The sequence below is a fragment of the Aquarana catesbeiana genome, linkage group LG08, assembly GCF_042186555.1.
Source record: "Aquarana catesbeiana isolate 2022-GZ linkage group LG08, ASM4218655v1, whole genome shotgun sequence".
Classification (NCBI taxonomy): domain Eukaryota; kingdom Metazoa; phylum Chordata; class Amphibia; order Anura; family Ranidae; genus Aquarana; species Aquarana catesbeiana.
The window spans coordinates 15,543,177-15,567,078 of NC_133331.1; the positions used below are offsets into that span (position 1 = coordinate 15,543,177).

The window sequence follows — 23,902 nt, forward strand, 5'->3', positions numbered from 1 at the left end:
AAACAATTCTCTCTCTGTGAATGGAGAGGAAAGATACATTGTAAAAATATTTTTTTTAGTCTGAGTATAGATCTCCATTTGTCTCCTGTAAGCCAATTTTTAACCCCCCCCCCCCTTTTTTTTTAAGTTGCTGTGAAATAGATAAGAATTGCTGTCTTCTCTCCTCGTAGACATACACGGAGGTTCTGATTCCACGTTTGTCGCCCCTACATGAAATACTAATTAGGTATAAGCGGTGGAATATGTTGGCGCGCTCTCCGGTGAGGAAGCTCCTCTGGAATCTTCGCATGTCGGGCCGAGGTGGGGCGAGGTGATGCAGGCGGGCACACTAAGGCACATTCATACAATAAGCCTCAGAATTTAGAAGTCAGTAAAACGCTGCATGCGGTTATTCTCGTCTGGGAACAGGGCCAAGCTGGTGGTTTCTAAACATGAAATACCAACAACGGGCTGAACTCAGACTTCCAGCAGTGCGGGGCGCGGGGACTCCACATATTTTTGCAGCATTGAAACTTTTAATTGCTACTAAGATTGTTTAAGCTTGAAAACAAGTAATGGGGGGGGGGGGGCTGTACACATCGCTGTACCCCATAGAATGGGCCATCTATACAGAAATAATCAGAGTATGTATCCCTCTCCATCCTGATAAATCACTGAGTGCGCACAAATTCACATAACACAATGAAATAAAAAGGATAAATGCATAAACAAATCCAACCCTATTAATACGACTTAGTGAATATACATCATGTGCCATGCTGCTGTTGCAATAAAAAAACCCAGGCAGGACCTCTGTTGTTCTGGGAGGACGTCATGTGACATCCTTCCACTCTCACCGCGCAGTGATCGTTGGTGCGCTCTGTCCCTGGGACGCGGCGCATCACCAATTCCGGTAAATGACGAGGCTATTTACCCATGGGATCAGCTGTGTCCAATCACAGCTGATCGCATGTAAACAAGGAAATGACGGTTTCCAGCATTCCTCTCCATACGCTGACAGCGTGTGAGGAGAGCAGATAAGCAACATTTCCTCACAGGGGAGATCTGCACAAATATTCAGCTCCATCAGTGCCCAGCAGTAATGCCAAACACTGCTAATCAGTGCCCATCAGTGATGCCTGAGAGTGCTGCCTTTCAGTGCCCATCAGTGCTTGCTCATCAGTGCTGCCCATCAGTGCCTATAATCCATGCCCATCAGTGCTGCCAGACCATGCCACCTATCAGTGCCCATAAGTGCCGTCTATCCATGCCACCTATCAGTGCCCATAAGTGCCACCTGTCAGTGCCCATAAGTGCTACCTATCCCTGCCACCTATCAGTGCCCATAAGTGTGACATAACAGACCCATCATGCCCCGGGCAGTGAAGTCACAATCGGGCGGGGGCCTCCGGATGACGTCACCTGATGGCCACACCCCCATCGTTATCTAAGACCTGCTTGACATTGGCGAGGACAGATCAGTGGGACGCATCATCGGAGGAGGGTCGGCGGTGGCAGAGGATGAAGAACACCAGACAAAGAAGAGGGGAAAGAAGCAGCGGGAGAAGAAGCAGCCCAGAGGAGGAAGATGCGGGAAGATGGAGAAAGACCGAGGGAAGAAGAATATATTTTTAATAAAAGACTTGTTAAAAACTGTCTACTCTATTTTTTCACACTACACTACTTTTTTTTGGTGAATGGGTAGGGGTACAATGTACCCCATACTCATTCACATAGGGGGGGAGGCCGGGATCTGGGGACCGCCTTGTTAAGGGGGGCTTCTAGATTCCGATAAGCCCCCCACCCGCAGACCCTGGCAACCAACGGGCAAGGGTTGTTGGAAAGAGGCCCTTGTCCCCATCAACATGGGGGCAAGGTGCTTTGGGGTGGGGGGCGCAGAGCCCCTCTGCCCCAAAGCACCCACCCCCCCATGTTGAGGGCATGCGGCCTGGTATGGTTCAGGAGGGGGGGGCTTGCTCGTCCCCTCCCTTTCCTGACCTGCCAGGAGGCATCCTTAGATAAGGGTCTGGTAAGGATTTTGGGGGGGACCCCACGCCATTTAAAAAAAAAAAATGTTGGCATGGAGGGTCCCCTCCAAATCCATACTAGATCCAAGGGCCTGGTATGGACCTGGGGGGGTACCCACGCTGTTTTTTTTCTCAAATTTTTTTTTTTACATTCAGTGGGGAAGCTCGCTGACAGCTAATGAATCATTGGTTGTTAAGGAAGCGGCAGTCGGCTTCCCGGCCCCCTCCTTAGCAACCAGCTATATACAGTGTAATATAAAAAATGCAAAACGCAAATCGCGGCAAAATCATGGAGTCCGAAAAACGCGGCAGAGACGCTCAAAAGCAACATGCATAGATGTGACTCGAGCCTTGAAGGAAATAGTTTTTTTGTCGATAACTACCAATCCCATCCAGCAGCATTGGAATTTAGAAAATTACTCTCAGTAGTTGCTACGGACATATTTTTTTTAATTAAAAAACTCTTTGAACATGAGGTCTGATAGGCCGCCCTCAAAATATTATGTAGCACCCTCACTGTTGTTAGTGTAGGTAAATTTAGTTTGGCTCCCCTGTAGGCAGAGGAGCTGGGGTTCATTTTGTTTAGGAGGCTGGGCAGTGCTTCAAAGGCTGTGGCTCTGTTACAGTACCTCCCCCTCTGGAACTTTCTGGATATTTTGAGAACATAGTGGGTAGAGGGACAGAGGCTGCAGCCTGAATATTTATGGAGTTTCCACCAATCCCTGGGGAGGCAAGCCCAGAAGGTGGGGAAACAACCCATAAAATACCCAGAAGAACTGACAGTCTGAGAGAGTCCAGGGTTCAGCCATCTGGAGGTGAGGTGACCCCTGTGCTGGGGGCTCTGCCCTAGGGTTGCCACCTAATCCCTTTAAAACCAAACACATAATAATTACACAGGTTCTATGGCTGATTAAGTTGGTCATTAAACTCATGTGGTGCCTAATCTGCATTAAATTAGCCTCAGAACCTGTGCAATTCACATGTGTTTGGGTTTAAAGGGATGAGGTGGCCTTCTCTGCCCACCTGGGGCAATAGGAGAGAGAGCAAGAAGAGAGAGAGAGAAGGAGAGGAAGCCTCAGGAGTTGACCCAGTGTCAGTCATAGCTAGATTTAGCTGTAGACCCCAAGCAAAGCCAATAAAACCTGTTCAGCAGAAAGGCCAGGACAGCAGCCGCTCTGGATCTTGGGAAGCCTTCAAAAAAGTGTGTACAAGCCAGCCATACACCCAACGAAAAGAAAGGAGAGGGAAGTGCAATTCTGCACATGTCTGGGACCAAGGGGAAGCTTAAGTGCAGAAGAGCAAGTCAGCCAGGAGCACCCCATCATATCTCTACGTTGGGCCTAGACCAGCCAGGTGCCATGTAATACAGCCAGGTGATCTTTAACGTAGTTTTGTTTTGAACTTTGCTGCTTTGCTATTGCTGCACTATCACTCCCATGGTTGCAGCTCAGTTCAGTTCAGTTTGGATTAGAGTAGCCAAAGACATTAGCAGGTCCTCATTTGCTGTTCAGAGTTTACAGTTCTTCAGTTCTGGGTATCCCATGTACCCCGATCCCTATCCAAGTTCATTGTTGTCAAAAGAAATAACCTAGACTGTCTTCTTGAGCCATTTGAAGTTTCTGGAAAAATCCTTTTGCCTGGCTGTGGGTGCTTTGTGGGGGGAGGCCTGAAATCCATTGGCTCCTACGGGGGTAGCACTACATGTACTACAACTAATTATGACCTGAATGACCCTGGGGACTTTCCTTTATTTTATGTCACTAGTATCTGTGGATTAAATGCTGTATCTGTGTTTGCAGTGTCATGAGTTCATCAATAAAGCTGAATATAGTGAAGTAGAATGCAGTGACTACCTGGGCGGTGATAGTTTGAGGTGGTGGCGCTCCCTGTAGCCGGCTTGTTGAACACAGTATGCCGACATCCTCTGAATGCTTGCAGTCGGTGACTCCCCAGCCATTGGACTCACATTCTATCAAAGAGGTCTCAACACCCGAGCAGCGGACGTTATCCAACCAGATGGGACCTACAAAACCCAATAAACACATTGCTTTAGAATTTGCAGCTTGTGTAGCATCATCAGACGTGTCATTATTGAACGCATCTATGGATTTAGAAACAAAGAGATCTCTGAATACTTTCTTATTATACAGATATTGTCCAACTTGATTTTCAGGTCTCGTGAACACCCGAGTCTGCACCCAGGTCTGTCTGGTGATTCCTGTGTGCAACTAATTAAGGGGTCCATCATAGAGAGAGTCATCTGTGGAGTAAAGATATGACCAATCACTATTTGCTCAGCGCTGTACCCTTTGTACTTTAGACACATTCTGGTCTAAGCGATACATATTGGCACCCATTTGTGACACCATTAAGGATATGAGTCTCTTTAGTGCACTGCATCCAAAACCTACTAAAGGCAGAAGCCCTCACATTTTGGAACATAAGCCCCGAGGATCATGTAGAAAAAATCTAAGTAAAATTTAGTTTTCTGCTCCTGCTGTAGTCAGAGGAGCAGTGATTGTTTGGTCTGGTCTGTTCAGGGCTTCAAAGGCTGAGAGTTTGATTGCTCCCCCTGTCTCTAGAAGACGTTTCTGGAACTTAGGGAGGAAGAATTAAAATGACCAGCCTGATTATTGAGCAAAGCCTAGCCAATCCCTAGGGATGTGTTCCCAGATGGGGGCTGGATGGCACTAAATAGTCTGGAGCCCCGAGGAGATTGTCTTTTTCCCCCCTGTGGGAATGGATCTTTGAGCTGAGAGGAGGGGGGCTGCTTGCCCTTGGAGCCCATTCGAATGGATGCTGGACTACTCTACAAGGGGCTGCCCCTTTGGACTGATATTGTGCCAGGATCCTGTGAGTACAGCCTCCTTTTTGTGCTAAAGTTACTTCACGGTCCCCAGCAGTGAACCTGTGGACTGTTCCACTCTATCTATACTTGGTCTCAAAGCTACTTCATAGTCCTCAGCTATGAACCTATTGACTCTTCCACTCTATCTATACCTGTGCTAAAACTACTTCATGGTCCCCATCTGTGAACCTATAGATCGTTCCACTCTAAATATACTGTACATGTTCTCAAAGCTTCTTCATGGTCCCCAGCTGTGAACCTAGAGAAATGTTCCACTCTAAATCTACCTGTTCTCAAAGCTACTTCATGGTCCCCAGCTGTAAACCTATAAACTGTTCCACTCTATCCATGCCTGTGATAAAGCTACTTCATGATCCCCAGCTGTGAACCTATAGACTGTTCCACTCTATCCATGCCTGTGATAAAGCTACTTCATGATCCCCAGCTGTGAACCTATAGACTGTTCCACTCTATCTATACCTGTGATAAAGCTACTTCAGGGTCCCCAGCTGTGAACCTATAGACTGTTCCACTCTATCTATACTTGGTCTCAAAACTACTTCATGGTCCCCATCTGTGAACCTATAGACCGTTCCACTCTAAATATACTGTACCTGTTCTCAAAGCTACTTCATGGTCCCCAGCTGTGAACCTATAGATAGATCCACTCTATCTATACCTGGTCTCAAAGCTACTTCATGGTCCCCATCTGTGAACCTATATACCGTTCCACTCTAAATATACTGTACCTGTTCTCAAAGCTACTTCATGGTCCCCAGCTGTGAACCTAGAGACTGTTCCACTCTAAATCTACCTGTTCTCAAAGCTATTTCATGGCCCTCAGCTGTGAACCTATAGACTTCCACTATCTATACCTGTGCTAAAGCTACTTGATTGTCCCCAGCTGTCTAATACAGCACAACATTCTAATCATACTAAATAAATATTATCGTCACTGCAAAAAATCCTGCAGCTTTAGTTATATTATTTATTGCAGCCAAACCTATTTAATGGGCAATCAAACCAATCAGCAATTGAAAATTTGCCACAAAGTATCCTGCTGCCAACGGCTGGAACCCGTCTACCGTATCTGTCACACCGAGTTCCACTCACAGCTCACATAACAGAAAACATTGGATGAGCGTCAAGTCTTTATAATTAGAGCCGGTCTTTGTTTGCAGCAATGATGAGGATAACCTTTTACCTTTAATTATTCTCCAATAAACACAAATCATGATCAGTTCCAGAAACATTACATACAATGTTGGTTCTTCTACAATTTACAAAGACATAGAGATCTGATTTATATGCAATCTTCATCAACTAATGGAGCTTGTGTGTAGAATACTGGATGATTATGACACGAGTTAGAAGTCAACATCCGCTACATGTGATAGTGGAGAAAATTGTACCTGTGAGCATACAAAGGAGATAGCGCTTCTATATACATTCCGTACCAGGAACCTGCGACTGCCTGTACATTCCTTTTTAAAGTGGAACTAAACTCTCATATGCACCATGAACTCCATAGCTCCCAACTGTCCCTGATTTCAAAGGACTGTCCCTGATTTGGAGCAATGTCCCTCTGTCCCTCATTCCTCCTCTTTTGTCCCTCATTTTGGTCTAATCTATATAGTTGTATGTAAATTGCATATTTTATCTATCAAAAAGTGTTTTCCAGCACTAAACCTTTCATCTGATTTCTAAATTGCGGCATTTGTAAATTCCAGAAGCCAACATAAAGGAATAGTAGTGGTAAAAAAAGCACTTGTGGGTTTAACCAATCTTGTTTTTTTGTACAATTCTCCTTTAAGGGGGCGTGGCAGGGTGTGTGTCCTATGCCTACATAAGTTTGCTGATAGGTGTCCCTCATTCCCATATGAAAAAGTTGGGAGGTATGTGAACTCTGTTTAACCACTTGTCGCCCCACCACAGTATTTTTACCGCCGGAGGGTGGCAGCTTCAGGCCAAGCAACGTACTGATATTCAAAGAAACGTACAGACAATAGAGAGAAAGTGAGGGCTGAATAACTTATGTAGCAGCTAGCACATACAAAGGTGAATATACAACCTCAAAATAATCATATAATAGCAAATATAGTGCAGCTCTTCACAATGATAAATGAATGTCCATGTGGTAAATGAATAAACTTTTCTCGACTCAAAAACCTACTGTGATAGTGCAGTCTGCCAAACCACTCACCAGAGAGCAGACAAAATCCAGCATTCAGTTATAAACACTTAAACCAAAAGTGCTACACAGTGCTCTTTCTCTGTGATGTCCCGCCACTAATCTATACACTCACCAGATGGCAAGTAATGACAAACCTTGAACTGCTGCTATGAAGCTTGATGATATCATATCCAGATCTGTAGAAGACTTACTAGACTTCACTGGGGACTGGCACTGTGCAAAAAAAGCTCACCAGCGGTAACCCAACTGATGCTCACATAGTGCAGTATAGTGCAGTACTTACCAACACGTCCATAGTGGAGAGGGATGCATTTTGAACAATAATGTTACAATGAAACTTTAGACTCAGGGCTGGTGCAAGGATTTTTGACACCCTAGGCGAAACCTCATTTTGCTGCCCCCTGGCTCCACTCCTTTTTCCCTGCCCATGTAAACCCCACCTTTTTAATGAAGCGCCCATCAAATGCAGCCCACCAACACCCATCAAATGCAGCCTCACCAGCGCCCATCAAATGCAGCCTCGCCAGCGCCCATCACATGCAGCCTCACCAGCCCCCATCAAATGCAGCCTCACCAGCACCCATCAAATGCAACTTCACCAGCGCCCATCAATGCAGCCTCACCAGCCCCCATCAAATGCAGCCTCACCAGCGCCCATCAAATGCAGCCTCGCCAGCGCCCATCACATGCAGCCTCACCAGCCCCCATCAAATGCAGTCTCACCAGCGCCCATCAAATGCAACTTCACCAGCGCCCATCAATGCAGCCTCACCAGCCCCCATCAAATGCAGCCTCACCAGCGCCCATCAAATGCAGCCTCACCAGCACCCATCAAATGCAACCTCACCAGCGCCCATCAAATGCAACCTCACCAGCGCCCATCAATGCAGCCTCACCAGCGCCCATCAAATGTAGCCTCACCAGCGCCCATCAAATGCAGCCCAACCAGTGGCAATCAATGAATGTTTGCCTGCTTCCATTCATTCGGGAGTCGGGACACAGACACAGTCCTCCGCCACCAATGCGCCTCTGACACTATGTGTGAACAGAGCGGCGGCTGCCTGATGATGCTGAGACTTAGTTGCTTGCTGCAGAGAGAAGAGAAACTAGCTGCCTAGTTTGCCTAGTGGTAGCACCGGCCCTGCTTAGACTGCTTACTTGCGCAGAAGACAAGAGAGCTCAGTTTGTTTGTCGAGGGTGCTTTTGCTTTCTAGAGTACTCGTAACAGTCCCGGTGATCTGCTTTGCTCATATTTTATCACAAGAATAAATCTATAACAATAGTACAAATCTCTGCATTACCTTCCCCTTGTCCATACTTTGCACTGTGCGCCCAGTTCATGGCCATCTCAAAGCCCAGTTGCCTGCAGACTACATTTGCCACTTCCAGGTTGAAGTCATCATCGCACACAGTGCCCCATTTACCATTATACAGAACCTCCAGGCGACCTTCGTTGGGGACTCGTGATGTTCCAACCAAGCGAAGCTGGATCTGAGGTGCTCCTGCTTGGAGTTGTTGGCAGCAAAAGTCTATTAAACATGATAGCGATCCAATAAATAAACACACAGCATTCTGGAAGATCTTCATGACTTTGTCTCACAGGGATTATTTGGCGGCTTATTTCTGTAATCCTTATTCCTAATAACGAAAAACAAAGAAAATAAATTACGAAGTGGGCAGGAGAAGTGCAATACATAGAGCTACAAAGTGACTATGCATGTTTTCATGGCCACCAACAAACCATGATGATTACAGTGAGCAGGGAAGTAATATACAGAGTTAGGGGCGCAATGCACAATGGCGAATGATAAACTATCAGCAATATTGGGATCCCCACAGTGAATTCCTGAGAACCTGACAACTCTGGTGACCTACAACAAAAATGACAAGGTGCTTCTGAAGGCTCCACCAGGTTATCTCCCAAGGACAGAGCTTGTCCCAGCTCAAAACATCAAGTAGGATGTTTCATCTAAAGATCGCACATCACTGCAAACCCTGTAAGGAGGTGTATGACAGCCTCAGCCCAGGCCTGAAATGGAATGTTGTAAGTGTCCCAGTTGGGTGAACCTCCAAGCCTGGCCTGGTTGTAGTGTTTTACTAGTTCTGCAATACATCGTTTTTGTGCAAACTGGGATTCTGCGTGCTTTCTACCACCACACCACGCTGCACTTATCCAACAAGCAGGTAACCTTAGCAGTGCGGGTGGAGCGACCCACTGGAAGGGACCCAGGGCTCACCATGGGTTAGGGGGTTAGGTTAAATGTTGTGATTAGGCTGAGGGTCGGGTCAAATTGGAAGGTGTTCATGAATAGGTTTAGGTATTATGTTAGGGGATTAATAAATTATGAGCGTAGGGAGGTTTGTTTTAGTGTAGGGGATCATTTTCTTTTCTCCAAAAGTCATAGGGGAGATTCTGACTCTCAACTTCTCTCAGTACCATTCAGTCTACCACCGAAAACCACCAATGCTGATCTCTGGCAGCCAAGAACAATTGTATCAGTATTCAGCTGGTTACTTGCTCCAGCCATTGTTCTTCCCTTTTAAGGGTTCAAGAAATGTTCCCAATTTGAAGTCATGAGATTGGTTGGAAGGTCACTTCCAACAGTTTCTATTCCCGCCACCCCAGTATGCCAATCTTCTTCTGGACTGTAGACAAGGGACGGAGCAGAGGCAGGGCTGGAGTTCAAAGCTTCAGTGTCCCATGTCAATCAAAGGACATGGGAGGCAGAGCTGCAATATCCTCCGTAGCTGGGGTCCCCATGTGTGCAGGTGCAGCTAGCAAGCTTCCACAGGGATGTAGTTCCACAGATGTGAGCAGGCACGCACGATGCCCCATGAGATTGGTGCTGCAAAGGGGGCACCCATCAAGGAGGACAACAGGAAATGGGAAAAACAGACCAACAAAAAGAAACAACATATAGAAGCAAAAATGGAAAAAAAGGTTAGACCCTTTATGCATAACTATTGCTCAGGAACAGAAATAGGGGGGAAAAAGGTGAGGGTTTAATATCACTTTAATTGGGGGATCAGCCCAACCTACTGTGGCCCTCAGAGTTTTGATGTACTATTGTGATCTTCTAACCTAAAGTGGAGCTTTACGTAAAAAGGGATGTTCTGCTTTTTCTCCTCTCTCCCTCCTCTAACACTTTTGGATTTTTTTTCCAGGGAGCGGGTACCTAGTTTTGACAAGTAGTGTTCTGCAATATTCAGAAATAGATATTCACATATAGATGGGCTGAACCTCCATCTTTGTACAACTCTGGAAGTCACTAGCAAAGTCACCAGCTGCAAGCCCCTCAGCCTTTACAAGACCAAGCAAGGAAGACCCCCCCCACCACCACCATTACTAAATTGCACTATTATGTCATATAATAATAAAAAGAGACCCTGGTAGCAATGGTGAAATAGTTCTGATAGATAAGTGTGTAGGCAGGTGCAGTCTACTTTCTCCACTGTAGGTGGCGCTGTCCACAGCGGGACTGCAGTTGGGGGGGGGGGAGTCTATGGTTTCCTGGGTCACTGGGGAAGCGATCTGGTTGGATGTTACTGCCCCATTTGACTCTGGCGACCATCTTGGGTCAGGGAGAGACTTTTTTTAAGGCCCTGGCTCCTGGGTTTGAAACGCTTTTGGCGAGTTAGCAGAGTATGGAGGGACAGGTACCCTGCCTGGTATGGACAGTACTAGGGCTAAGGAAAGGTTCCTGACGAGAAGGGACAGCGGCGGGTCGCATCTCTTCTGGCTACCTTTCCGATTGGGCACAACATTGGTCTCTACCAGTGGCGGCTGGTGCTCCAGCCGGGGGGGGGGGAGCGGCAAACAAGTTTAAAGCCAAAGCTTGTTATTTCATGTTGGAATGAGGGGAGTTTAAAGTATATTTAAATGTGGCACCCTCCTAGTATAGGTAATAGAGGTAAACAGTTAGATTAGTGTAGTTTGTCCCTCAGCCTAATGGTGGGGCTAGAGGCAAATCTATCTTCAGCATGTCTGCTTAACAGAATACTGCAATTCATTAGTTAGGACTTCTCCTGGTGTTCTGGTGCTACTGAGTTTACCTGGGCTCCTCCTGCCTTCTAGAAACTAGTAGAGCTTTCTGGAACATGAGTGGGACCTAGGCAAATAGGCAGCATGAATATATGTATGCAGCCAATTACAGGGGAGGTGCACCTGTGAATGCGGGGATTGATATATATATTTAGGGAACACCTGAGCTCTGGGTCCTTCCCAGATTGGCCCTCAGGTTACCCCCCTGAGGCCACGTGGATTGCACCAGCCAGGGGTGAGGCAGGCTTGCCCCCCCCCCCGGCACCTGCTTCCATGCAGCCTCAGGGGAGTAACCTGAGGGCCTGAAGCTAAAATGGAAGAGTGGCCCTGGTACTTCTGAAGAGCTGACTGAAGGGGAGCTGTGCCTGAAAGGATCAGTTTGCGACTGCTGTGAGTACAGACCAAAGATCTAAGGGCCTGGTTCTTTTGGCTACCCCTTTGTTCTAAGGCGGTCAACCAAGGATTCAATTAAAGAGATCACTAACTGGTGATCTGAAGAGCTTTGTCTACCTGTCACTCATTACAAGAGACTTTGCCCATACTCTTTATTTCTACATTGCTATACAGGAGAAGTCTGCCATCTGCTCCCAGCAAGGGACTTTACCTATTGCTCAATTCTGCATCAGCCAGAGTCCTCAAGTTGTGCCTAGTTTTTGTTCTGAAGTATCCCCTACCCTGTCCAAGTTCCTCTAAAATAAAACTGCAAAACAACACACCTAGACTGGTCTTTGACTTCTTTGCCAGTGAAGAAGTAAGGACAATCTGGGTAGTACTCAAGCGGCTCGTATGGGGGGGGGGGGGGGGTAGAGCTACAGGAAGTCAAAACTTTTTTTTTTGTTTTGGATGGAGTGGAGAGGGATTAGACCCCCTGGCAGATTTTATTGCTGTCTGTGCCCCTGTTAGTGAGATTCACCCTCTCTATTTGTCGTGTATACCATTCTCATTGAAGGTGAAAGTGAAAGAAAATGACAAAAAAATTCTTGGCTGTCCCCAGAAAAATACAAGAGAGGGGGGGGGGGGAATTCATCCAGTGGGGATACTAATGACCTGGGGATTCCCTTAATTTGCAGGGATTTCCGTTTACCTCCTATGGGATGGGAAGTAAAAAAAGGGAAATCTCCGCAATGGGACACAGTTGGCGAACAAAAAATCTGACAGGGGTTATAAACCCTCCCCCTTATTCCCCTATTCCAAAAAGCAAAACTTGATTTGATTGTAGCCGTATTAGTGCAATTGTGACAGAGAAAATTGAGTACTGTCCGTGATACTTTTTTTATTTGCACTAACATACAATTTTTCAGGACAAGCTTTCGGGGTATGTCCCCTTCTTCAAGGTCCAAGCAGTACTCCTTGGACCTTGAAGAAGGGGACATACCCCGAAAGCTTGTCCTGAAAAATTGTATGTTAGAGCAAATAAAAAAAGTATCACGGACAGTACTCAATTTTCTCTGCCAAAAAGAAAAAGAAAGTTTTGCCTATAGTACCAAAAAAAAAAAAAAAAATGACGATCGCCTCCACAGAGTAGTACAATGTTACTATGGTAACACTGTATTGCTCTGGTCACAATATGTTAAAAAAAAAAAATCATACAAAAAAAAAGGTAATAGAAAAGAAAAAAATATTTTAAAAAAAATTGAATTTTTTTGTATTTTTTATTTTTGTTTTTTTGGTTATTTTACATACTGTCACCAGTCCGTGTTCCTGATCACTGGCAAACCAGTTTTAAGTTGACGCTGCAAGTCAGATGCATGCTTTCGCCAATCATCATACAGCAATGCACTGCGATCTCGCAGTGCACTATAGGTCGTTCCGCAGCGTTCAAATTTGCCGCGAACGCCCCATAGTGTTCGCTCTTCGTCGAACGGGCGAACACCCGATGTTCTAGTTGAACTCATGTTTGACCCGAACATCAAGCTCATCCATATTGCAGACTTCTGGGAAAATTGGTGAGCCAAACACACAAGCAGGAAATAAAGTTTCTGGGGAGTGGTCACTACACTCTGTGTACAGAACAACTCCAGGCGGCCATATTGCATTTACAGAAAATTACAGCGCCTGTAGATGGAAAAGGTATTTTTAAGAACATTCAATTACAAGATGACTCGTGTCGCAATTGTATACGCTATATAATTTTTTCTTTATTTTCTATTTTTTTTTCCCCACAAAAGTTGAGTTACCCTTTAATAGAATAGAAAATAAAAGAACAGAATGAAATAGAATAGAAAATAAAGGAATAGAATAAAATAGAAGAGAAAATAAATGAATAGAATAGAATATAGAAAAAAATACAATAGAATAAAATAGAAAGAATATAACCATCGTCTGAATTTAGAATTTCAGATAGAATAAATTTGAATTTGAATACAATAGAAAATAATAGAATAGAACAAAAAAAAAGAATAGACTAGAAAAGAATAGAACAGAAAAAAAGGAACGAATAGAATAAAATAGAAAGAATATAATCTTCTTTCCTGAAATTTGAATTTTGAATAGAATAAATTCAAATTTGAATAGAACAGAAAATAATATAATAGAAAAGAATAGAACTGAAAATAAAAGAATAGAATAGAATAGAATAGAAAAAAAACAATAGAATAGAATATAACCATCTTCTAAAAATCAAATTTTGAATAGAGTAAATTCAAATTCTAATAGAACAGAAAAGAATATAATAGAACAGAAAATAAAACAATAGGATAGAATGGAATAGGAAGAATATAACCATTTTCCAAAAAAAAAATTTTGAATAGAGTAAATTCAAATTCATATAGAATAGAAAATAAAAGAATATAACAGAAAATAAAAGAATAGAATAGAATAGAAAAAACAATAGAATAGAATGGAATAAGAAGAGTATAAGCATCTTCCAAGAATCAAATTTTGAATAGAATAAACTGAAATTTGAATAGAACAGAAAAGAATATAATAGAAAAGAAAAGAATAGAACAGAAAATAAAAGAATAGAATAGAATAGAAAAAAAACAATAGAATAGGAAGAATATAACCATCTTCCAAAAATGTAATTTTGAATAGAGTAAATTCAAATTCGAATAGAAGAGAAAAGAATATAATAGCAAAAGAAAATAATAGAACAGAAAATAAAAGAATAGAATAGAAAAAACAATAGAATAGGAAGAATAGAACCATCTTCCAAAAAAACAAATTTTGAATAGAGTAAATTCAAATTTGAATAGAACAGAAAATAAAAGAATAGAACAGAAAATTAAAGAATAGAATAGAATAGAAAAAACAATAGAATAGAATGGAATAAGAAGAGTATAACCATCTTCCAAGAATCAAATTTTGAATAGAACAGAAAAGAATATAATAGAAAAGAAAAGAATAGGACAGAAAATAAAATAATAGAATAGAATAGAAAAAAACAATAGAATAGGAAGAATATAACCATCTTCCAATAATTGAATTTTGAATAGAGTATATTCAAAGTCGAATAGAACAGAAAAGAATATAACCATCTTCCAAAAATGTCATTTTGAATAGAGTAAATTCAAATTTGAATAGAACAGAAAATAAAGGAATAGAACAGAAAATCAAAGAATAGAATAGAATAGAATAGAATAGAATAGAAAAAACAATAGAATAGAATGGAATAAGAAGAATATAACCATCTTCCAAGAATCAAATTTTGAATAGAATAAACTGAAATTTGAATAGAACAGAAATGAATATAATAGAAAAGAAAAGAATAGAATAGAAAATAAAAGAATAGAATAGAATAGAAAAAAACAATAGAATAGGAAGAATACAACCATCTTCCAAAAATTGAATTTTGAATAGAGTATATTCAAAGTCGAATAGAACAGAAAAGAATATAATAGAAAAGAAAAGAATATAACCATCTTTCAAAAATGTCATTTTGAATAGAGTATATTCAAATTTGAATAGAACAGAAAAGAATATAATAAAAAAGAAAAGAATAGAACAGAAAATAAAAGAATAGAATAGAATGGAATAGGAAGAATATGACCATCTTCTAAAAAACGAATTTTGAATACAGTAAATTCAAATTTGAAGAGAACAGAAAAGAATAGATTAGAAAAGAATAAAAAAAAAAATAGAATAGGAAGAATATAACCATCTTCCAAAAATCGAATTTTGAATAGAATAAATTTGATTTGGAATGCAATTCGAATCAATTTTAATATTCTGTATTCAATTCGACCGAATTCTGAAAATTTGAATCGATTTGAATAAACAAAATTAATTCTGAAAACTAATTAAATGAATAAAACTACTTTAACTAAATAAATATATGTAAATAACGAATAAAAAACTAAATGCATTTTTTCGTTCTGCACATGTCTAGTTCTTAAAACAAAAATTTTCTAACAAAAAAAAATCGATTCATGTACAGTATGGCCAGCCTTACTCTTTGCTACACCATGACGCGATCTTTCTGTAGGAGCAAAGCTCGCGCTTTGTATCGCCGCCATAATACCACTTATACTTTCTTCCTTTTTTTGGTCTCAGGAAATGTATTTCCTCTCGTCGGCTTCATTATAAAAACTCCTGCCCCAAGCACTCTGCCATTGGCATCAGAAATCCTTCACATGGGATACGGCCCATCTGTGGGAATCATGGCGGTCATCACTCCAGGTCTCTGACCTCCCCATAGAAGAGGGGATTTGTCAGGACCGGGGAACAGAAAACTCGATTTGTTCAAATCTTCATTGTCTTAGAAGTGGAAAGATCACTAAATGAAGCGTGGAAAGGATTCGCTCTCCTTCCATCTACAACCCCGAGCAATACAACCCGGGATGAATGTACAAAAATAAATGGCTCCTGGAGATCTGCCCGGGGGGTGTAATTAAGGGGTTAAGGAAGATGGTAATGAGGGCGTTTTCTTCTCAGAAGTATGGCGGTGATGAAGATAAAGTAGTCGTGGTTTTGAATCCACGTAATTAATAAGTGGCCGGCCTGACAGCTTATCACAAGACCACTTCATTGTCATTTATCTGTAAAATAATTCAAAGTAAAACTCCGAGCAACTCAAAAATGACACATACAATACAATCTGTCAATAGCAATAACACCGAACTTGTTTTTTTAACCACTTCAATACCGGGCACTTATACACCTTCCTGCCCGGACCAATTTTGCAGATTTTCAGCGCTGTCACATTTTGAATGACAATTGTGCGGTCGTGCGACGCTGTAGCCAAATGAAATTGCTATCATTTCTCCACAAATAGAGCTTTCTTTTGGTGGTATTTGATCACCTCTGCATTTTTTTTTTGTTTTGTTTTTTTGCACTACAAATAAAGACTGAAAATTTTGAAAACAAAAAAAAGTTTTTCTTTGTTTCTGTTACAAAACTTTGTAAATAAGTAAGTTTGCTCCTTCACTGATGGGCACTGATGAGGTGGCACTTATATGCATCACTGATAGGCACTGATAGGGGGCACTGATGGGCACGTATAGGTGGCACTGATGGGCACTGATGGGCATGTAAAGGCGGCACTGATAGGTGGCACTGATAGGCACTCAAAGGTGGCACTGATGGGCATGTATAGGTGGCATTGGAGGGTACGTATAGGCAGCACTGATGGGTGGCACTGATGGACACTCTTATGCGGCACTGATGGGCATGTATAGGTGGCACTGATGGGCATGTAAAGGTGGCACTGATAGGTGGCACTGATAGGCACTCAAAGGTGGCACTGATGGGCACGTATAGGTGGCATTGGAGGGTACATATAGGCAGCACTAATGGGTGGCACTGATAGGTGGCTCTGATAGATGGCACTGATAGGCACCACTGATCAGAAGCGCTGGAGGGCATCACTGATGGGCATAGAGTGCCATCCCTAATAGGCAATGATTGCCATCCCTGATGGGCTCTAGTGAGCTTACCTGGTGGTCCTGGATGGCATCCTTGCTGGCCATGGGTGGGCATCCTCGGGGGGGACTGCACTGATAATCAATCAGCACAGACCCCCCCTGACAGAAGAGCAGCCAATCGGCTCTCATCTAATCGTGTCTGTCAGCGCAAGTAGATTAAAGGCCGATAGAAGGCTTTTCTTGTTTGTGATTGGACACAGCTGATCACGTGGTAAGGAGCCTCCGTCAGATGCTCTTTACCTAGATCAGAGATGCGGTGTGTCAGACTGACACACCACGCCACCGATCACCACCTCCCCCGCGGGCGCACGATCGCGGCTTATCCTGCTGGACATCATATGACTCCCAGTCAGGATAACTGAACCACTTCCTGGCCATCAATCTGCAATGGGCCGGGCGGGAAGTGGTGTAACATAATTGTTTTTATTGTTCATCCAGCCAGTAGATACGTTATTCTTCCATTTCCTTTACCAGACCAGAACTGGCAATTAGACATGTGCAGAACGGAAAAATAAGTTTAGTTTAGTTTCGGATAGATTCATTATGTTACTAATTTTGTTTCATAGATTTGTTTCGGAATGCGTTTAGTTTATTCATTTAAGAATTCAAAATTTTTAGAATGCTTTGGATTGATCGAAAAATGATCAAGCGATCTGAATATGTATGTACACATATATATATATATATATATATATATATATATATATATATATATATACACAGTATATATGCGTTTTCATAGTATTGTGTTGTCACTGATGGCACATACACAGCGTTGATGACAGTAGTGTGTTGGCTTTACATTTGGGAACTATGTTTGTCATCAGCATCAAATAACAATGTTCATTGTATGACATGAAGTGGAAAGTTTTGACGCCCCCAAATTGTCATCACCATGAAAGCGAAAAAAAAAAATCGTTGTTCTTCTTTTGTTCATCTATGTGTGTGGTCACAGCAAGGGAAAGGTAAGAAAGAAAACAGAGCAAACTGCTGAAGATTTGTATTAGAAAATGAATCTCCGTGTATAAAGACAACCAACAATATCAACAATCTAGACTTCTCTAAGAACGTTGGAAACATCTAAAATACAATGTGACAGATTCACACATAAGAGGATCTAAGAGAAGAGCAGGGAGGCAGCCAATTAGAAGTCTAAAGAACCAGGAGCTCCAGAAAGCTTTTGTGAAGGAAAAGGTCAAAGACGGGGCAGCAGATTGATGAGAAGATGGATGAATGGATGGGTTCTTTCAGCTTTAAGTCAACAATACATTGTTATGAGAAGATCGGCATCCTGAGAGACCATAGGAAACAGTAAAGGAGAGTATACATTTCCAGATTGTCTCAACAAAGTATTAGTCCTAAGGGGACCATCACACAGGCTTTTATTGCAGAGTTTGACCTTGGGCAAAGTGACCTCAACCTTACAATGGACAATAAGCAGAAGAACAGTTACACGGAAAAGAGTGTTTTGGATCCTGCTTCAAAAAAATGTTCATTGTATTAATTGTGTATCTATGGCCAAAACTTTTTTGGGGGTTTTGGATAAAATGTGGAACCAATAAAAACCCTGATCAGACTTTTATGTGCAAATCTTCCCAAATTAGTGGAAACCTCTTATTAGATTGTGGCCACTAGGACAGATATCTCCACTGGAGGGTTTGCCATCATCTTCTGTCCTGGTGAAAATTTTCAAATGTAGAATGACAATGGCAGTGACAATGGTCAGTTATGATTAAGCGCAGGTCTGGGTGAAACACAAAGCCCATGAAAATGCAGCTGCATCTAGATCAAACATATCGTCCCTATACAGCGGAGAGAAGGTATTTTGCCTATGTCACCCCATAAATCCCAAGTAGAGAAGGTATTATTCCTATGTCACCCCATAAATCCTAAGTAGAGAAAGTATTTTGCCTATGAATTAACAAATATAATTTGTAAAATTTGTGTTATATATTTCTGATGTTGCTGTGACTGTTGATTGTCCTATTCTTCTAAAAAATTCTGATTATTTCTAGTGCTCCCTGTGCCCGATATCAATTAAATCTCCTGAAGAAGCCAATTACAAAGGTGAAAAATGTAGAGATGAAATCAGTCAGTACATGTATTAGTACTGTAATATCAATATCTGCCTTTTGTATGTTTATTGCTTGAATACATTTCTACTTTTTATAAATGATATTGTTCTAATTTAGAACCTTTAAAATCCCAGATACATTTTTTCAAATTTCTAAATACCCCTACACAGTGGTGTATTTTGGTTTGGTGCTGCTCTAGGCAAGACTAAAATCAGGCACCCCCTCTATCTAAATTTGTCTCACCCCTTCCTGTTTAAGATTCACCCCTTCATCTGTAAAGCCCCCCACTCTTCACAGCTCCCACCTCTTCACAACTCCCCCGCCTTCATGGTGTCCATGCCTCACTCACCTCTCCTCCTAGGACTTGATGGTCAGCAGACCGTGATATTCTGCCTCTTGCCAGTTCTGCTCCAACACAGCCTGGGCACCCTGAGATCGGCCAACACCACACACACACACCCCAATCTCCTGTCCCAATTGCTGACAGCAGATGGCACAGCCTCTGAGAAGAGTGGAGGGAGGTCAGAGCTCACACTGTTCTCTCATCGCCCTGGAGTGGCTCTGGAAGAGTTGGAAAACTTTTCCCCGACTCGGTGCTGGCAGCGGTCAGGCTCGTCCTTCCATCCCCTGAGTCCGCTGTCCTGTCACATCGCTGAGATCGCCCCCCCCCCCCCCCCCCCCCAGAGCGGCGCTCATAGACTGGCTTTTGGGGCTGGGAGCCATGTGTTTCAGGAGAGCCCCAACAGCCCACACACAGCAGCTCTTCTGCCTGAGAGGCGGTGCCGCCCCCCCTACAAAAAATGCCACCAGCAAACACCTTGCTTTCCTTGCATTAGCTACGCCCCTGTCCCTATATATAGGATGAAAAGGGATATTGTAAGTAACTTTGATTCATTGCCTAATATAATAGGGTCTCCCAAAGAAGCCATTTATTTGCGAAACACGTAGAGGTGGATACCGGCGCTCCATCTCTTTCTGTAGTCTGGCCCAGTACATTTGTGATAGTCCGAATTTTGTGCACACATATACAGTATCTCACAAAAGTGAGTACACCCCTCACATTTTTGTAAATCTTTTCTTCTATCTTTTCATGTGACAACACTGAAGAAATGACACTTGTCTACAATGTAAAGTAGTGAGTGTACAGCTTGTATAACAGTGTAAATTTTCTGTCCCCTCAAAATAACTCAACACACAGCCATTAATGTCTAAACCGCTGGTAACAAAAGTGAGTTGTCACATGAAAAGATAGAAAAAAATATTTACAAAAATGTGAGGGGTGTACTCACTTTTGTGAGATACTGTATCTGGTTATGTATGGGCTATGATCTGGCAGGATTAGCGACCCCTTTTTCTTAGGGAATCTAGTATATGTAATCAGAAATTGTATTGAAATATTTTAGCAGCATTATGTTGTTAATTATTTCTTGAAATTTTATTTTGCTCACTTCATTTCTGGGGTTACGTGTGGCAACAAATAAAGTCCTTTGTTTTTCATTCTTTTTTTTTCCTAAACGTATATATGGGTGTGGTGCCACGTCAGCAATTTGTGCTTCATTTGTCTTATAGGTTGGTGTGAAACGCGTCAACCCCGTTCCCTGCTTGTAGAGCTGTGATGTTCGTCCCTTAAAAGATTATCAATAAACTGTTTGTAAATTTCCACTTTTCCGAGTGCTATCATCACTTTTCTCTTACATGAGAATGGTCACCAGCAATAAAAACCAATAGGTGCTAATACTTCCCTACCTTATCCAAATCATAAAACAGTCTTGGATTGAAATATATTTTAGGTACGGTCACATTATGGATACAAAACTCTACAAACAATTGGATACATTTTCACAAATACCCACCTGCTCAGTGTTTTTCAGTTATTCCTGTATTAAAACAGCTTAAAGTGTTTCTTGGTGTCAAAAACAGTTACATTCACAGGAACGAGTAAGAATGACCGCCGGAGAATCCCCAACTGCTCCGGTTTTATGAGGAAAAGGCAGAATTAGAGGTCTTCAATGCATTGCATAGACACATGCCCTGCAATCAAGATAATAAGACATTTACTCACATAGAAAAGGCATCTACACAAGGAAAAACACAGACACACAGCACATATCAAGGCTAAACAACTGTACTTATGCTTTATATACCAGCAACAGAAACTCCTTACAGAATATAAATCACTTCCTAACAGTGGCGGGTGGTGCTAAATATTTTTTGGGGGGGGGGGATGGCAAACCAAACGCTCAGGGAGACGGGCGGGAAGGCGGCCAGACCCCATGGGAGATGGACGGACAGATGCTTCCTTACCTTAGGAAGCAGATGACAAGGTTACAGGGTAGGGTTGCTGCTCCTTGCCCTGGGGCCGAACTGGAAGTAGGTCCTGAGACCCCATTGGCCGATTGGAGTCCTAAGACTACCTGGACAATCTGTTAGACAAAAGATCGACCAAATCCAATTCTGTGTGAAGAAATAGCTGGCTGTTAAGCAGCGGGCCGGGTAAGCCGGCCACCCGCGTCCTTAACAACCGGGCTTCCCTACTGACAAATGAATAATGATAAAGAATGCCAACAATAGAAACATGTTTAAAAAAATTGGTGAGGAAAAAATGTAGCGCTTAACAAAACAAGTGTACAAATGATATGTGCATCACTACAAAAATAATATCTACAAAGTCCAACATGTATAATATAGAAGTGAGTCTCTAACCCCAGATCCTAGCCAGGAAATGGGAAAAACCAAACATATAAAAAGTCCTCCAACAATAAAGGGAGAATCTTCTTGGACGTGCAGGAAATAATGTGAAACACCAACACTGATGAATCCAGGATAACAAAACAAATGGGTACTCTTACCAGAGCAGATGGACCCGGATGTCAGCGACACTGAATCGTAAAAGCTTGGGAATGGAATCTGTGGCACTCTCAGATGGAAGTGGAGGTCCAGGGTCTTCTGAAGTTGGCTCCAAAGGATCTCAGTGAACCCGACCGGACCAGGGAACGAACATCTTGTAGGAACCTCAGCAACAACTCTCATCAAAAACAACGATGTGTAAAAAGAAGAGAGGGAGGGGCTGATATGGTGGATCCCTATTACAGAGATCATGTTTAAAAAAAATGGCGTAAGGCCCCCCCAGTCCATACCAGGCCCTTAGGGTCTGGTATGGATTTTAAGTGGAACCCCACACCAAAATTTAAAAAAAAAACGGCGTGGGGTCCCCACCAAAATCCATACCAGGCCCTTATCAGAGCATGCAGCCTGGCAGGTCAGGAAAGGGGGAGGGGGACTGAGCACCCCCTCAACCATACCAGGCCACATGCCCTCAACATGGGTTCCCAAAGCACCTTGTCCCCATGAGCACCATGATGGAGACAAGGGCCTCTTCCCGATAACCCTGGACTGTGGTTGTCGGGGTCTGTGGGTCGGGGGCTAATCGGAATCTGGAAGCCCCCTTTAAGAAGGTGGCCCCCAGATGCCGACCCCCCCCCCCATGTTAATGGGTACCCATACCCATTCACCAAAAAAAGTGTCAAAATGTAAGAAACACAGGAAACTGTTTTTGACAAATCCTTTATTAAAAGTGGTCTAGTGTCACTGGAGGAACGTGTCCCTTGGAAGTTGGGAGGAGTTAACCAGCTTTCCCTGGACATTTACTGAGTACAGACTGCTGGGAGATCTTGGGGACCTTTGGGCTGCTGCCACCCCTCTTGTGCTAGAGGGTCGGCTGTGTGTTGGCTGAAAGGAACACTAGCTCGTGTTCTGAAGAGTTTTCCCAACTGTTGCTGCCTATACTGCTAGTGCTTAGAACTACTACTTTTGGACTGCCAAGCAGTCTACCATAACTGGCTTGTACCTGAAGAGCCTTTCCCTGCTACCACTACTACTGAGGGACTTTGCTCACTCCCGAAACTACTTTGTGCTACTCTCAAGGAGAAGTCTGCTATCAGCAAGGACTTCACCAGAGCTTAACCGAGAGATCAGTTAGATGTCCTCAATTGTAAATAGCTCTTTCTTGGATTATCCCACTAAATCCCCTTCCCTATCCAAGTTCCCCAAACAAATAAAACAACAAAAACAAAACCCCTAGACTGGTCATTGAAGACAGCGAGTGGAAGTGTGTGGGCACATGGCTGTGTGAATCTATCTTGAGCCTGGCTTATGGGTAGAAAGGGTGAAGACCTGGGTAAAATACCAGCAGCTCCTACGGGGGTATCACTACAGTAACGACATATCAATTTATCCAAATTAATTCGGATCCATTCCGTTTTTTATTTTGCATTAACATTTTTCATTTTTATATAAAATGCGCTACATATGAAATGGAAATATATTGCAATAAATGCAGTAAGGTATAAAAGTAAAATAAGATGAGGATTCCTACTTATTGTGTTTGGGTTGGATGGAGGCGGATCCATAAGAATCTCTGAATCATAACATCCAAAATAAATTTTGTTCCATTCGTTATGTTATGATTCGGAGATTCTGATGGATCCACCTCCATCCGACCCAAACAGAGTACACAAGTAATCTCCAGAAATAACGAATGAACACGTTAAAATGAATACAGCCAATCTTCCAAAATAATTTCTGAACAGTGGCGGCTGGTGGGTTCTTCTTTTGGGGGAGCGGCAAACAAGTCCGGCACGGCACTGACAGCACCCCCCTGCAGGCGGCCCGGCACTTACCCGCTTGTGTGGCGGGGCTGTGGTGTCCTCTCCTGGAGTGTGGGCAGCGGCGGCCGTGTGTCTCCTCTTCCGCCAAAGCGATAGGCTTCCAATAGGATCGCCTGACGCTTTGGCCAATCAGGAAACAGGTTTCACGACCTGCCTCCTGATTGGTGGGGAGGAACTTTCGTGCGAAAATAGCGAAAATTCATTCGCCA

At 42.9% G+C, this 23,902-nt stretch overlaps 1 protein-coding gene across 1 annotated transcript in view; it reads right to left on the reverse strand.

Annotated features, from left to right (window-relative positions):
- Positions 1–23,902, reverse strand: part of LOXL4 (lysyl oxidase like 4) — a 158,317-nt gene that overhangs the window by 118,235 nt on the left and 16,180 nt on the right. Inside the window, exons 2-4 of the mRNA XM_073595544.1 lie at positions 20,880–21,057; positions 8,350–8,686; positions 3,860–4,029 (exon numbers count right to left, since the gene is read on the reverse strand). Of these exons, the coding sequence (XP_073451645.1) occupies positions 3,860–4,029; positions 8,350–8,635 (456 nt within the window). The 5' untranslated portion in view covers positions 8,636–8,686; positions 20,880–21,057. The remainder of the gene's footprint in view (positions 1–3,859; positions 4,030–8,349; positions 8,687–20,879; positions 21,058–23,902) is intronic.